Source organism: Leucopleurus acutus (assembly GCF_964270905.1).
Source record: "Leucopleurus acutus genome assembly, chromosome: 8".
Classification (NCBI taxonomy): Eukaryota; Metazoa; Chordata; class Mammalia; order Artiodactyla; family Delphinidae; genus Leucopleurus; species Leucopleurus acutus.
Window position 1 is genome coordinate 20,751,184 of NC_139151.1, and position 14,315 is coordinate 20,765,498.

The following is a 14,315-nucleotide window of genomic DNA, read 5'->3' on the forward strand; positions in this document are numbered from 1 at the left end:
GGGTCATGGTGACAGATACAAGGAGATTCATTCCTGGTGATATCTTGGGCCAAATTCCAGAAGCCCGTTCATCTTAGGGAGGAGTGGGCAGGAGATTTGCATGTATGACCTCACCCAGAAGTTCCAGCCCCAGAGCATATAAACAGGTGAGTTGTAGCTCTTACCCAGTTTCAGGCCCAGTAGTTTCCAAACAGATCAAGACCATGGTAATCCTCGGGTCCCTGCTGCTGCCACTGGGGCTGTTTCTGTGCCTTGGACTGCTGTGTTCTCCTGCCAGCTGCATAAGTCACAATGGCAACTGCATGCTCTTCAATAAGGTTATTGTCGCCACTTACTCAGGAATCCATGCCAACCCAAACGTCTATAAAAGCAATACAGTCTACACAGGTAAGTAGAAGCCATTCTCTCTGCTGTCCTCTGTTTTCTGAGGGTAGATAAAACCGGAATTGCAGAACATACCCCTCCATCCCTGCTCTCAATGACACAAACAAAACATGTGTTTTTGACCCGTCTGGGACACAGAGGCAGAAAGAGGGAGAATGAGAACATGTGAGAGGATGGGTTGGGTGGGACTATTTCCTATTTCTGCATGTCCCCTGTGTGAACCTGAGCCATGGGAGTCATTACATCCCAACACTCAGGTTAACCGAGTCCCAGCAAGAGCACAACTGCAGCAAGTTCTCTCACTTAAATAATTTGGGCTTTTTTTTTTTTTTTTTTTTTACTTAAAACAGTCTGTATTGGGGGAGCATTTTTATTATTTTAAGGGATTAAAAATTGCACCACAGTTTGTAGTCTTTTTCCATCCACTTGATGAAACAATGCCACCATGAATGATTGTATACGGCACAACTCCAGGAGACGCTGTTCACTTTTAGTCTGTGGGTGGAAAATCTAGTGAGCTAGACAGGGAAAGTATTACTATCCCACCTGATAAATGAGGAGCCTGAAGCTGAGAGAAGTTAAATGACTTGCTCAGGGTCTCACAACTAATAAGTGGCAGAACTGCCTCTTGAATCTTGGTCTTTTCATTCCTAATCCAGTGCTTTTCTTTGAGGTGCCTAGAAATATTTTACAGACATCCCTTTTGGGATCAGTCAAACCTACAAGTCAAGGCAAGTGCTCTCGAATAACTTTCATAATAACAACAAATTTAATATGGCTGTTTACATGTACTAATGTATTTAGTCCTCACAATGACTTACTAGGTAGATACTGTTGTCATTTCCTGTGTGTCAATGAGAAAACAGAGGTAGAGATGCTAGTGACTTGCTCAGGTCACAGAGCTGCTTAAATGATGGACCTGGGACATGAACCCAAGCATTCTAGCTTCAGAGACCCTGCTCTTAACCACTAGACTATACGCCTCTCAGTTAAGGTAATGAGAGCTAAGACGTCATACTGTGTGCTGAGTACTGTTCTAAGGGTAAATGCTATTATCTTCCCCATTTTACAGATGAGAACTGAAGCACAGGAAAGTTAAAGTTTTACCCAAGGTCACTAGTAGGTTGCACAGCTAACATTTGAACCTAAATAATAGCCAAGATTTGTCCTGCTTTGTCTAGCCAAGCCGTCCAGCTTCAGAGCCTGACTCATCTACCATGTTATCCTGCCTCTCTTAGAACTCTAACCAAATTTTGCACAGAACACCAGGGTGATATCTATACCCATGCTCTACAGATTCCAGGCTTCAGCAGGAGAATGACTATGGCCTGCCTTCACACACTCATCCTGGCTAGTCCTTTTTTCTATTTTTTCTTGGGGACTGTCACTAAATGCCTCAGCTGTGGTGGGTCTCCCTATGTCCCACTCCCTCAGGCAGCAGATCTTGTCCTAAACAGGGCAGGGAGGGTAATCTTGTGCTTCAAGATGAGGACCAGGAGGGCATGTGTGTGACCTTGTATACAGAGCAGGACCTGGATGGTCAGGTCTCATACCTCTGACTTAAGGTAACACATCACGCGGTGAAGAATTTTGCTGTTGAAATGGAAAAAAAAGAAACCTATCTTGTGAAGATGCAAGGGGTGCGGGGTTGGAGGTGGGGGTGGCAGAGGAGCCATGTGAAAGTAGGAAGACAGAAGAAAGAAGAATCAAAAGATGATCCATAAGACCCCTTGAAAGGGAACGTGCTGGATGAGAGGGACAACACAGCATTTACAGAGGCACCGGGTAGAGCAGAGAGAAAGGAGAAGAGGAACTAAGGCTCACTGAATGCCTACTACGTGTCATGTACTTCTTATGAGGATCATAAGAGCCAGGCACTGGGTCCTGCAAGCAACAGAAGCAGAAATATAAAACCAGAAACGTTTAGAGGCTCTAGAAGAGCACTTTGAAGGTTTTGGACAGGTGTGTGTCCTGATGGAAGTGTTGAGTGTGGAAGTCTGATCAGTCTGAAGCCTGAGGGAGGCCAGGAATCTGGATAATACAGATAACTAGGAGGGATGAAAGGCAGATTTAAGCCAGAGAGTGGGGTGGAAAACAGAAGAAAGGACAAAGGCAAGCCCAGGGGAGAGCTGACAGGCTTGATGACTGGATGACACCGTCACTCATCACCATCCACCTCAGCACCATGCACACACATCTAGGACAAATGTCAGGTTCTCGCTGAGCAACTCAGGGCGGGGGGATCTGGCTCAGCAACCTTGACTGGCAAAAACAAACAGAACAGAGAAATGTTTCGTGCTAAGAATAACAATGGCAACTTATCCAACACCCACCAGTATTAAAGTCTTTACATTCTTCTCTTCAGTCTCCCAGGAACCTTTCAAGATAAGGTATCATGATCTCCATACAATGAGAGATAATGTCATTATCCTCAGACCTAGAACCAACCCTAGTGCAAAGCGGGCATTCAATAAATATTTGTGGAGTGAATAATGAACAGGAAAGAAACCAAGGATCGGAGGGGAAGTGACTTGGTCTTAAATGTTAGGGCTAGGATTCAGATCCAGGACTGTCTAATCCTATTGTGCTGCAAGATCAATTTTCTTTATTTTGTAAAGGAGAAGCCTTTAAAATAAGTTGGGGTGGCTGAGAGGACCCTAGCATTGAGAAATTTGTTCAGAAGGGATCTTCTAAGGGAGGAAACGGACAAACTGAAATAGTCTCTTGAAATTCCCTCCCTATTACACATCAGAAGGCTGAAAATAACAGGTGGAATTAACAAGTGTCAGTGGGGTCCCTGTGGGCACACGCTGGGCTAGGTCAACAGGTGAGACTCACCTGAGTGGAGGAGGTCACGGAACCCTAAGTGCTTACTTAGAGGTACTTGGATTGGGGCTTTGGCAGGTACTTGGACTAGGTACCTGGATTAGGGCCTCTGGGTCTCAGAGGCCCCCCCTTCCCTCACTCTCAACAACAAAGACCAAGAACATCAGCATTTCTGGAACCAGGAAATAGGCTTTGCTTTGACTTGGCAGTAACAGTTCCTTACTTCTGGAAGCACTTCCCAGGAGGTCCGCTTGACCCTTTCACATGCATCCACCCCTTCTCTCCCCACACTGCATTCCTCCTGAGAGAAGGGCAGAACTCTCATCTGGCAGAAAGGAACAGGGCTCAAGAGGTTAAAAGTCAGCCAGGACCTCATCCCTGATACGTAGCAAAACCAGGGCCAGAGTACAGGTCTTCTTTTGTTCACCTTTTCCTGTAGAAAACTTGGAAAACACAAAGAAGAACTAGGAAGAAAATAAAAACCATCTATAACCCCACAACCAAGAAATCCTCATAGTTAATATCTTCATGTATTTCCTTCCAGACTTTTTTCAACTTATTTCACAAAAATGGGACCACACTATATTTACATACTACTTGTAACTTTCTTTTTTCACACTTAATTTTGATTTCATGACCCCCATCTCTTGTCTTACTGCACAGACGGCTGATTGTTTCCTTCTCATTTCCTCCTAGTGTCAGTTCCTGTGAATAAAAATATTACCTCTGTGATCCTGCGAGCAATAGACCAGGACAACTCACTCATTGGCTCCTGGCAAAAAGCTGACAAGTATTGCAGCAGCAGCGTCTTGTACCGCATGAAGAGCCGATACAGCAAGTTCTTCGAGGCAAAATGGGTATCTCCTAGTTCCATGAACATAACTACAGTCGAGTTACAGTAAGAACCTATCCATATATGATTTGCTTTGGGCTTTTACAATTTCATATTATGTTTGTACAGTTTTATACTGACTTTAGAGGACTCAAAATGCAATCCAGATATGATGTGGATAATTCAGTAGCTGTACTCCTTTTCTGCCTCACCATTCTTTGTCCTACCTTTATCTGTAGAAGTTTATACATCACACACACACACACACACACACCAGGTATGCTCAACATAAACAGAAAGAATTGGTGTTAAAGAAAACCAGAGCTGGATAGTAGTTAAAGCAAAACTAATGAATGAATGAACAAAAACAGATTGTATTCAGGACTATCACAATAAGAGAAAAGAGACCTCCGTATGGAACAAGTCTCAACTCTGAATACAACATGGGCAAGTGGGAATTTACAGCCCAGGAACAGGGTGAGGGCTCAGTGGATGGAAAATCACTAAGAGGAAACATCAAGACCTGTAAGGGGGCTCTGGCTAAACTGACCTAACAGGATTCTTGCTTAAGGGAGGCCAAGGCTGAACCGATATCACCTGGGGGATAGTAGAGGATGAGGAATTCAATCAGATAATAAAGGTGATCAGATATCAAGGGTGGAAGGTTCTTGCTAAACCGACTTATGAGGATTCTGGCTAAAACTGGATTTTATAAGGAAGTACACAGATGGGCCTAGGAGAAGGTTCCAGAGCCTGACTAAAGTTTGGTCAAGCAAAGAATCCTGGCACCCAGTTTGCTTCGAATTCTCTATATTCCCTCCTACTCCCACCCAATTCATTCCTATTAGTCTGGGGCAGACAGTACTCCAGAGCCAGGCAGGGTTGGGGGCAGCAGCAGCAAACAGTTAAAAATAAAGACACTCCTCTTGAAACCATCTGGCCACCTGAGTGTTCCCCTCTCTGCCAACCCCCAGGGCAGTCCTCCAGGAGGCCTTGCTAAACTGGGGGTGCAGAGAAGCTGCCAGTAGCCAAGAGCCTGGAGGAGGGGTACTCAGTCCCCATTGTTACCAAACTGAACTTGGGTCCACTCGCCTGCCAAACAGCAGAGACAATTTACTGACTCCGGGTTGTGGTGAAGGAAAGTGCAGCGTTTATTGCAGGCACCAAGCAAGGAGAACAGGTGGCTCATGCACAGAAGACCCGGCCTCCCCAATGGCTTTCAGGGAAGGTCTTTTAAAGGCCACATTTGGGGTGAAGTTTTCAGGGGGCATGACTTTCTTCTGATTGGTTGTTGGTGGTGAGGTAACAGGGTGATGCTTCAGGAGTCTGAATCATCAACCTTCTGATTCCAATCAGTCTGGGGTCTACGTGCTTGTGGTCACCATGTAGTCACCATCCTCCACTTGGGCAGGGGTCTTAGTTTCTGCAGAACAACTCAAAGATATGTGTCAGATTGTTATATGTATCCCTTGAGGAGAACTAGGACTCTGTTTTATCACTGAAGTATTATTTCTTGACTGCTTTCCTTTGTTTCTGCATTCCCTCACTTCCCTAATTAGTAACTGCTTAAGTCTGCTCTTTGGAACTCGAGGAGGGTCTAGGAGACTAAAGCCTTTTTCTACAAACAAGAAATGGGGGGACACAGAGTGGCTTTTGTACTAGGGCGGGCCCCCAGGGTCCTGCTTGGTTTCAGTCCCCCCGTTTCTTTGATACTCTTCAATCCTAAGGGGAATGGGGGTGGGGAGTGGGACAAGAAAGAGAATAAAGTTTTTGAGAGTGGTTAATCATAAACTCAGCAGGGGATCTCAGTTTTAGGGAGACTCGGTTTCACCATGACACAGAGAATCATTTTTTAAAACATAGATTCATTTTGGAAATGGCTTGCTGGCAGAAAGTGTGATGATTGTACAGTAAAACCGGCTTCCTCCTGTTGCACAAAATGGACACACTCAGATTCTGAGGTGAGGCCACCTGGGGACTCTAACAAAAAACTTCCCTCCCAGCTAGGGATTTATTTTCAAGTTCACTTTAAGAACCAAATGTTGAGAGGTCCTTACACTTTCAGACTGCCATTTTGTACTGAAAGGGCAGGTCTGACCATCAGGCCATGTCCACTATGAACTGCCACTAAGTCTCTGTAGACAGCGGTGATGGTGATGCTGCCAAGTCACTCCAGCCTCTCCAGCCATGCCCAGGCTTGGTTGGACCTAGCTGGCTCTGGAGGAGGTGCTATTATGCCCACAGAGCGACCTGCAAGACTAAAATCCAAAGGGAGGTGCTACAACCCAGCCTCACGATGACAGCAGCTCCTTAGAAGCCGGCCAGGGCTAATGAGGCAATGGTTTTCCTTTCATCTCACCTCCTTAAGGCCTCCACACTCCATGCAACAACAGATAAAACACCAAATGGTGGTGACAATCTTCAATGGAAACAGCACATTCTCACCAACAGTGCGGTCTCCAGACCCCTCTTCACTCGCACCTGCTGTGATGCACTGGCCTCTCTGCTTGTTTACGATGTACACACGCAGCCTTGATCAGCGAGGCTGACAAGGGGAGGGGAGCAGCACATATGATGGGGGAAGCCCACTACGCTGAGTAGCGCACAAAAGGCAACATGAAGAGGTTCCTGCCCACCGAACTTTACAGTGTGGGTTGGGAGGCAGGGCCTATACAGAAATAATTATTGAGGTTACACAGCACTTCCTCAGAAAGCACTCCCTGAACCCCCAGATCAAGTTCCGCTCCCTGTTTACTCACTCTCATCACTGCCACTGCTTCGTTGCAATCACTTACTTGTCAGTTGACTATTCGGTTAAAGTCTCCAGGGTAAGAACCACGCCTGCTGTGTTCACCACTGTTCCCTCAGCAGTAAGCACAGTGACTGGCATGTACTTCACTCTCATTAATTGTTCAATGTATGAACAAGAGACTGATATAATAATGGACCCAATGATATCAGAACAACAGACCAAGCTGTACAGGTCATTTAATGAACATTAAGCACCTATGACGCTACGTGTCAGGCGTTGTTGACAAAAGAACTTGCCCTCGAAGAGCTGGCCCTCCAGTCGGGGGAGAGGCTCACAGCAAGGCAGTGTAGTAGAGGGGCATGCATGTCTCTCTGATGGAGCTCTGTCTGGGTCCATGACAACCAGGAGAAACAATTTCATAGAGGCTACTGTCGAGTCTGTGGGCAGATGTGCCCGGGACTGGTATTACAAGCAGAAAGACTAGCCTGAACAAAGACCAGCCGTGTATACCAGCCTGTGGGGAATCCAGGGTGCTGGTGTTGGTGGGGGAGAGGGATGGACATGATCTTGTCTGGAGCAAAACTGTGGAAGATCTTGGTCAAGACAGTATACAGCAGACCAGTACTGAATGATCTGCTACTTGTGCTGTAAAGAATTTAAGCACAAAAGAAACTAAGAAGTTGGGGTCCCCTGGGAAGGCAGTAATGTGAGCTGAGCTTGTGAATTCCCCACCATTATCTCTCATCAATTTTCCCTCCACAGAGTCTTCACAGTCGATTTCCACAACGTGGCTAGAGTTTCTTTTAAGATACTGAGAAGAAATGGTAAGTTCCTCTGCAGTCTATTTACATATCTGGCAGTGAAATCCATTGGCCCGGAAAATTATCTTGTGGGTGCCCTAGAAAAACGTCTTCTAATCATGCGTTACCCAGGTACCAGTTGAGTCTCCCAGCACCCTGAGGTCTACATAAGATTAGCTCAACCCCTTATCCTGTGCCCTGTGGAAAACAAAAGCCAATTCCAAGGGGCCTTCGGTTCTCATGGTCACTTGTGGCTCCAGACGCCGGCTTCCTTAAGAGCTGTTTCCATTCAACACCACAGAGACATGGATATGGAAGTTGGTTCCTTCCTCAATTTTCACAAGACTACCACCTCACACAGAGCCTTCATTGGTATAGCAGACTTTACCGAAGGGTTTAAGGGATGAGAAGGGAGATTTGCACAAAGCAGGGTTGATAGCATAGAAAACCAATAATTTCATTAGTTCTCAGAGTGGCCTCTGGCCTCCAGCACAACCACCAGGAATTTCCACTGGCCTTTCCCAGGCTGTAGTCCTCAACGTCAAACCATTCTGAGGCTCCCTGCCCTTCTCCCTTCTCTGCACCCTTCCTTCTCTCTTATCTCTCTCTCGCAAGCAAAAACAAATTCAAGAAACTGAGGTTCAGAGAAGATAGGTAATTTGCCCAAGGCCACACAGAAAGTAAATGGCAAAACGAGGACTCAAATTCCACATCTTATACTTTTCTTGACTTTTCTTAAACTTACTTTAAAACTAGAAAGACAATCTTTTTTTTTAAATGAAGTTTTTAAATACAAGCTTCAACCAAGAACAAGTAATATTAGTCTTTCTCAGTGTCCAGATAACAGGTCTTCCTCGTGAGCCCCCAAACACTGAAATGCATCTAGTACACTGCCCATTTTCGGGTCAGTCAAGCATTGCAAATGTGATCAAAGGCATATCTATCTTCAACAACAAATATTAAAGTGATTATGCCTAATGAAACTATTATATGAAAGCCTTAACTGTTTCCTTGGTGGTTTCCCCTCTGTGAAAAGTTTGGGATGTTATTTTCTTTCTCCAGGACATTTTTGAAATGAACACTCGTATACATGCTAGGAAAGGAAAAAAAAAAAAAAAAGTTTGTCTCTAGTCAGGACTCCTTAGCTCCATGCTAATAAAATCCGGATTTTAAAAAAGGAGAAGAAAGCGGTTCTGTTCAGACTTTGGGCTCAGTGGTGTCCTAGAGAAACATTTGCCCTGAGGAAATGCTAAATGAGATAAGACAATGCCACAGAGCTGGAAGGCACCCTGCAAGTGGGCAGAATGTACAGGTCTGCGCAAACTGCTTTGCATTTCCCTTCTTCGTCCTTATAGTCCCCTCTGTGGTTCACTCAGATCCTTGGAAGTATCATTGCCAAGCTCCAGTTTTTCAGGATCAGACAACCGCCCAGGGGTGTAGGCCTGGCTTTCTCTGCTTCTCTGCAAAGCAACCTCAGAGAACCAACGTGTGGTCAGATCAATGCCTGTGAAAATGACCAATGCCTCAGACACCACAAAAAGGGATTCAAGCATTTGGACAGGGCCTCCTTCCACTTCCTTTAAAGCCGAGTCAGCCATCCTCAAGTCTGGATGGTGTCTAGTTCTTATAACCTTTACATGGAAACTTTGAAATTAGCAAAAATAATAAAATAAAATTGTACCACTCTGGATCATATTTGCACTGATTGAGCAAATATAATATTAAGGACATGAGGACATTTGAAGGCAGACTACCTTCCCAACAGCAAATTCAATAGTTATGTAAGTTCAGTATAAATTCCTTCTTCCATAGGTCTTAAGGTCAGAGTGTTTCTTATTTTTTGTTAACATTCTGTACCCCTAATTTCCCCTCCTCTAAATACACTTGGCCCTTGTGAAGTGTTCACTGAATTCTGCCCATGAACTCTGGCTCCAGCATTCCATCACATTAGCCTCATTTCTCTAGTGCCTACTCGCCACCCAAAAGAGATCCTGATGCCATTTTTTTTTCCAGGGACAACCTCAGACTTGACCACCAAGATCTCCACAATCAAGCCAACCACAGCCACAACCCCAATCCCAACCCACAAGCTAACCACAACCCCGACCCACAAACTAACCACAAGCCCGATCCACAAACTAAACACAAGCCCGATCCACAAACTAAACACAACCCCGACCCACAAACTAGCCACAACCCCGACCCACAAACTAACCACAACCCCGACCCACAAACTAGCCACAACCCCGACCCACAAACTAACCACAACCCTGACCCACAAACTAGCCACAACCCCGACCCACAAACTAACCACAACCCTGACCCACAAACTAACCACAACCCCGACCCAGGAACTAACCACAATCCACAAAATAACCACAACCCACAAGTTAACCACAACCCAAACCACAGCCAAAAGTTTGGCCAACAGAGCCTTCCTCAGCCCCATGAGAGATGCCATTCAGATCCTGCTCGTCTTTCTCACCAGCAAACTCCTCTTCTAGAAGGAAGCTGGGGGAACAATTGCTTCTGCCTCCACTGCATCCTTCTATGTTCAGTCCCAAGACAGGGCTCTGACCTGTGTGAATGAAGACTCTGCGTTCTCAGGGTACAACTCTACTGCCACTGCTTCAGACCCAAACGGAGACCTGAGGGTCACTTAGTGGAGGGTAGCCAGTCTGCTCACTGCTGTTCAACTGGATCTCTCAGGACACAAATTAGGCTTTTTGTAACCTGGTCTGGGTGTAACTTGGAATTCTGGCTCTTAATTTAACATGTTGACAGCCAATTCCACAGTCAGTCTAAACTTTTGTTTAGATGCAACGCCAGTAGTATTTGAAGGGAAAGAAAATAAGAATGTACCATGTCTGAGTAGCCAAGGATAGGGAAAGATTATGGTATAAAGGCATTATTTTCTGTCATACCAAATACGCTATGCTTCAAGCAAGAATAATGAATGTGTTAAATTCAAATATGTCTTTAATGAGTGATTAACTTAAAATACAGAAAATGTCATCTAATTTTATTCATTTATGTGAGCATTTAAAAATCAATGGATATAAAATAGGTAACTAATAAGGACCTACTGTATAGCACAGGGAACACTACTCAGTGCTCTGTAATGGCCTATATGGGAAAAGAATCTAAAAAAGAGTGGATATATGTATATGTAAAACTGATTCACTTTGCCGTACACCTGAAACTAACATAAAATTGTAAATCAACTATACTCCAATAAAAATTTTTTTTTAAATCAGTGGGATGGTGCGAGTGTGTATATTTTAAGGCCAGATATAAAAGTAAAATTTTCTCAATTTTAATTTTTCTCAGGTGCAAACTGGTCATTTTTCCCCTAATGGTAACTTCCACTAAGAGAAATGGGCAAAATATTTATAATACTCATAATACAATATAAAACCAAAAGTAAGTATGGTATTTCCCGTAATAAGCAACTGCGTTTTCTTTTAATAGTTATGCTAAATTCCAGTATGCCAACATTCAGTGACTGGATGCCAACTTGCAGCTGGCCTTCCTCAGGGATAGTTTCTGTCAATTTCTTCTTTCTCCCTGTGAATAGGCCATACTTTCCTATTTTGTATGTCTAATTTTTGTTGAAAACTTAACATTTTCAATATTATAATGGTGACTCTGGAAATCATATTCTCCCTTCTCATCAGGGTATGCTGTTGTTGCTTGTTGAGGGCTGCAATCATCCATTTGTCTAGTAACTTTTCTAAACTAGTTTTGCAACGACTGCGTTCCTCGTTGAAAGTGGTCACTGAAGTCTCTCTTCTGTTCTCTCAGTGGTCAGCCAGTGACCTGACAGATTTTCATGTATGTCAAAATTTAGCAGCCTCTTTCCTCATTAAGCATTCCCCTAACAACTACAAGTTTGTTTTTTTTTATTAGAGTCTAGAGTTCGGAACAAGTTGACCCTGACAGATTTTGCCAGTTTACTGGCTGCTTCAGTGGAGGGACCAATTCTTGGCACTCCTGACTCCGCAATTTTCTGTGATGTCACTTGGTAGCCACTATAGGTATCTGCCAGGCGCTATACTCAGCACTTTATATGCGTCATCTCACTTAATCCTCACAACAACCCTATGAGATATAGCCATTTTACAGAGGATGACACTCAGGCAGAGAGAGAGAAATAATTTGCCCAAAGTCAATCAATGTATACACAGTGAAGCTAGTGGGTTTTGAAGAGTGGTCTGTACCACTTTAGAGCCTGCACTTTAACCAGGACACCCTAAGGGCACTGTTGAGAAGGATTCCGAAGCAAAATCCAGGTTCAAAAATACTTCATATTCAATTAGTGATATCTTCCTTGGGCTCAGGAGGCAGGAATTGAAGCAGAACAGGCTCCAAATATTTGCCATCCTTGGTCACTCCTTAAGTGAATCCAGTAAGTGGCAAGCGCAGTGAGTAGCAGAAGAAGAATAAAGGGCTAAAGAAGTATGTAGCTTCACAGTCTCAGGGACAGCTAATCCTGATCTTGACTAATGGGAAGTGATAGACCAAAACAAAAAAAAAGGCACACAAGCAATGGCAAGGAGGCCCACAGCCTGCATGCACCTCATGCACAGACAAGAGACAGACTATTTATCGCTCCCATACTCCCTTGCCCAATCTTGTTCTTCCACTTGTGGGTTTTCTTGTTTGCAGCTTCGTGTTTTGTAAATTCAATGCATTCCTATTCTGTGTCAGAAACAGCAACTGCCTACCCATTGTAAGGGAAGTGATAATTCATTCTGAGAAAGTAGAAAAGAAAATTAATGTCTTCCAAATCCCGTTACCTCAAAGATTTTTCACACACCAGAAAGTTTCCAGACCTGGTCAACACAATACCTGGTATTGTAGTCCAACTACAATACCGACCATTCAGAGCAAGAAAAAGACTCAGACCAGGGAGAAAATGTAGACAGTATCTTATGGTCTATCAACCCCCAAGTTATTTTTTAAAGTAAGTGTTGAAAACTTTCAGTAAACTTTATTATTTCATGAGAGGTAGTTTTGGCAATTGTCTTAAAGGATAAATTCTGAAGCCAGACTGCAGGGTTCAATTTCATTTTATTTTACCCCTTATAAGTTACCTTATAAGGTATAAGACCTCGTATAAGTTACTTAACTTCTGTGTACCTTGGTTTCTTCATTTGTAAAATAGGGAGAAAAATAGTAGCTACCTATTGGCTGTTGTAGAAATTAAATCAGTTAATATATATAAAGCACCCAGAACAGCACCTGGCACAAAGTTAAACACTATATAATTATTTAATGCCTTAAAAAGGCACCACGAACGATACACTGATGTACAAGTAAGCCAAGCATTTCAATACTATATATATATATATATATATATAATATAAATATATACAAATAAAATGGTGCCCTAACAAGGACTAAAATTTCTCATTTGTAACTGTTGTAAGAAATGGCTAATGTCTGACTTTTCACGGTCTTTCTCCCTCCAGCCCCACCTTCACCTCCACCCCTCAGGATTCTAAGTAGAATGCCTTCTGGCTTTCTGGGTCAGCTCCTAGGCTCTCTCGTAAAGAATCTAAATAATGAGTAAAGGGGTTAAATTATTCTACATAATAGAGAGCTGGGACAAGGGAGAGGGTGGGAGAAGAGGAAGCAAAGGCAAAGTTTGGCTTGAGTATTGTGTGGGCTGAGATAGAAAGAAGCTTTGGAGCCTCTGTGGACTGAAAGGAGAGGCAAGGGGTTTCCCAAGCACTACTCTTGGTTACAAACCAGTTCTGGCAATGTCGTTCAAGAGATACAAGAGAATATCAGAATTATTTTAATTCTGATTGCTGGACTGTATTTCTCTGAATGTGGCACAGCAGTGAAACCAGGACATATGTACCATCCCACCCTGCTTTTATGTAAGTTATATCCATATATAGATAAAGTTAAATGTATATACCTAATATAACCGGGAAATAATGTAACATATGCAAAAATACCTGCTTATTTATCGATGCATACATATATAACCTATATGTAAAAATAACTTCAGGCTCAGATGCTTGAGTCCAACAAACTCAAAAAGACTTTGGCGAAAATAAAATGTGTAGACAAAGCATATTTAAAGAGCTTGGGATATTTTTTGAAATAGTTATTATAATTGTTGAGTCGGGTTTTTTTTCTTTTTTTTTTTTTTTAAGCCACACAAACCTAGGTTCAAATCCCAGCTCTCAATCTACTGAAACCCCAGATTCCTTTTAGTAAACTGGAGCTGACTCCTACCTTAAAGGGCCTGATGACTGAGATACTGGACACATTGTGACTGACATAATGCTAATTTACAATAAGCCAATAAACGCCAAAAACCTGTTAGTTAACTACACAGACATCAACACAACTTCAAATGAAGGTGGAAGACGTCACACCCCACACCTGGTTAGGCTGCATTTTTTCTTTTCTAAACAGTTTTCTCCTTCAAGAAAGGAACCTTGACGTTCCCCCTAGTTCTTTGGGAATTACTGAAAGTTATTATGGCAACAAATTGAGCCCTAGTTTGCTGAAAAACACATATTGCCTCAGTGTTGCCACCGATCTGTTAGATCTACTCTCTACAAGGAACCCTGCTCCTAGGGGCTAAACAGACGGAATGATAAAAGGCATTCTTTGCAAGACCAGCTGAGGCCTCTCTGCCTGGGGTAAATCCACTCTCCACAAGCTGGGACAGGAACTACCCACCAATCTTCATTGTCTG

At 43.4% G+C, this 14,315-nt stretch overlaps 1 protein-coding gene across 1 annotated transcript; it reads left to right on the forward strand.

Annotated features, from left to right (window-relative positions):
- Positions 1-203: 203 nt before the first annotated feature.
- PLET1 (placenta expressed transcript 1) lies at positions 204-10,098 on the forward strand (the record flags this gene model as incomplete). Its single annotated transcript, XM_082844095.1, has 4 exons — positions 204-387; positions 3,907-4,108; positions 7,557-7,618; positions 10,007-10,098. 4 exons carry the CDS (start codon positions 204-206, stop codon positions 10,096-10,098), a joined length of 540 nt encoding a protein of 179 aa, XP_082700221.1.
- Between the last annotated feature and the right edge of the window lie 4,217 nt (positions 10,099-14,315).